Source organism: Ruditapes philippinarum, unplaced genomic scaffold (genome assembly GCF_026571515.1).
Source record: "Ruditapes philippinarum isolate M1 unplaced genomic scaffold, ASM2657151v2 ctg5610_1_1_1_1, whole genome shotgun sequence".
NCBI lineage: Eukaryota > Metazoa > Mollusca > Bivalvia > Venerida > Veneridae > Ruditapes > Ruditapes philippinarum.
Window position 1 is genome coordinate 183,742 of NW_026859519.1, and position 2,571 is coordinate 186,312.

General features: G+C 31.5%; 1 protein-coding gene across 1 annotated transcript; it reads right to left on the minus strand.

Annotated features, from left to right (window-relative positions):
• Positions 1-296: 296 nt before the first annotated feature.
• Positions 297-1,938, minus strand: LOC132756801 (complement C1q tumor necrosis factor-related protein 2-like). Its single transcript, XM_060747939.1, has 3 exons — positions 1,854-1,938; positions 1,057-1,143; positions 297-718 (listed from the first exon to the last, which is right to left on the minus strand). Exons 1-3 carry the CDS (start codon positions 1,936-1,938, stop codon positions 297-299), a joined length of 594 nt encoding a protein of 197 aa, XP_060603922.1.
• Positions 1,939-2,571: the final 633 nt, after the last annotated feature.

The window sequence follows — 2,571 nt, forward strand, 5'->3', positions numbered from 1 at the left end:
TTAACTGCTAAATGATACTTTTAAACATAACCTACATGACCATAAGGTTAGCTTTTTTGCTGTAATCAATTTTTATCAGCATTTAAACACTATTAAGATACTAACTTAAAATACTATTTACAATATGGTTGAATTATATTCTTTACAACATATAGACACATCGTAGAATAATCGACAATTGCCGACTAAAGCTGATATTATGTTTGAAACAGTTTACATCAAGGCGTTTACGTTTAACGTTTAATGTAAGCGAATAGCACGGCAATCAGATTTTACTGTCATCAATGTTTATTGATTTATATATCAGATTTGACAAGTACTCCACTAAATGTATTCATCCTAGATGAGGAGTTGTGTGCAAGCCGGCGATTAGCTGACGATGTTGATTTGACCCAAACTTTTTCTCCTGATCTTACTCTTATAATTGCTCCAAATGAATTACAGCTATGATTCTTATCCCCATATTGTGCATGTGCTGCGATAACGCTACCTTCCATCACCAGGCCAAGATACACATATTCATTATTTTCAGTACATGTATGAACAACAAACTGGTACAATCCTCCAACAGGTGCCATGAACAGGCCTGTGGACGTGTTGTAACCTGTTCCCTCGTTAGTGAATGTCTTCTCGAATATGAGAATCTCATCCTTAGTATCAAGAAGTATGTCTTTCAAGTGATGTGCATAAAAAGCGATCTGAGGTTGTTTGAGTTTTCCTGAGTATAGAAATAATATTTTCGTATTTTATATCTAAAATATCTAACTCAAGGGGTTTATGCAAGCAACAAAACCTTATATTTATATCAGGCCAATATCTGTAGAGTTTTAATAATTCAAATAATTAAAAACTAGCATGTGTGAATGGAAACAAAATCCTCTGGACGTCTTATGAGAGTTAGAAATTTACATATGGAGCAATATTGTTTGTTATATATTATACACCACGTGATATATCAAGATAAACATGATTCAAGTAAGCACAAATTTATTTTTCTATGATACGTTGTAGATAAATAGAAACCAAACACAGTTGATATACAAAATGTAACAATACCTTGGAGTTGAGTAAGTTTCTCTTTTTCAGCCTCGATGTCACTTGTCAGGTTTATTCTTTTTTCCTCGAATAATGTTTTGAACGATTCTGTAATAAAATATAAAAATTCTATTAACTAATATCTAACCAAAGTTCAAGGTTATTCAGTACGCAAGTTTACTACTAAGCATCCTATATCTATTGTTGCTATTATTTCGGTCTCCCTTGGGAATAAAAAAAGTAAAGCATTTATCATTTGTGTTCTTAATGTCATTGATTACATGCTCACGTTAAATTTTTCTAGAAACTGAAATCTGATTTTTTTCAACATAGATATTTTTATACACTGTATATAGTTTACAGATAGTTATATATTGCAGAAATATATGGTTTTACACTTCTGTCTATCAATTCAAATTATCAAATCAATAAAAAATATTTTTAAGATATATTTCATCTATATAACGTACAATTAGAAAACTATACGTTATTAGAAACATGCACAAAGTATAAAGTTTATTTCTTATTTTATTAAAACTGTTTCGGTTAACATGTTTAAGACACCTCCTGTAAGGGTGCTAGTTCTTTAGTACATTGATTTAAGTACATCATAACGAGAAGCTAACAACACCTATTGAATCGTGATATATAGATATGTACCAGAGGGGGTTGTGTATACAAAAGCTGTAATTCTTTGTATATAGCACACGTTTGGAACAGTCACTCACGCCAACACACAAAAAAAACAATTGTACTATAAACTTAGCGTTTCCAAGTATAAATATGCGGTAAGAAATGTGAATTTGATGTGAAATAACTGTTTTTTATATCTTCTCTCCATGTTATCTCGTCACCTCTCTTTAACATCTCGTCCGTTATGTTCCCTCTCATATCTGCAAGCATGTCCGTAAAATCTGAAACTGTTTGTTTAATGTCACCTAATGTATCTTAATTTCATTCACCATTGTTTCTACCTTAATTTCAGTCCTTATCATTTTTTCTAACAGCTGTTCTTCATATGCAAATTTCGAACATATAGGCTCTCTAGCCTCAGAAAAATTATAACTATATATTCCAACGACAATAACAAACACAAATAATAATGAGAACCTCATTTTGATGAGAACAATTGCAACACACTCTGAGAAGCTTTCAGGATTGAACCATGTGACAGAAACTGCTGTATTTTATTCAAAGAAAATATGTCAGTTTGAAAATGAGGCCCATATATCAAAAGGCATTCTGAAGAGGAACAGAATTTCACTACTCGAGTCATACAGTACACGGACTTTTATGCATTAAAAGAAAAAACAGGCATAGTTATATATCTTTATTGAGTAGGCGTAATTTGTTTAAAACAATACTGAGTTGATATTGCGATCTTTTTATTGTATTATATTACAACCGTTCATGCTTTGACTATAAAAGACCATTTCTCTTATTTCATTTATTGTACATGATACATGCGACCATTGTTACACATTAGTAGCTACTGGAAACTTGTGGTTGAGTCTTTACGCCCATTTGCTGAAGTAT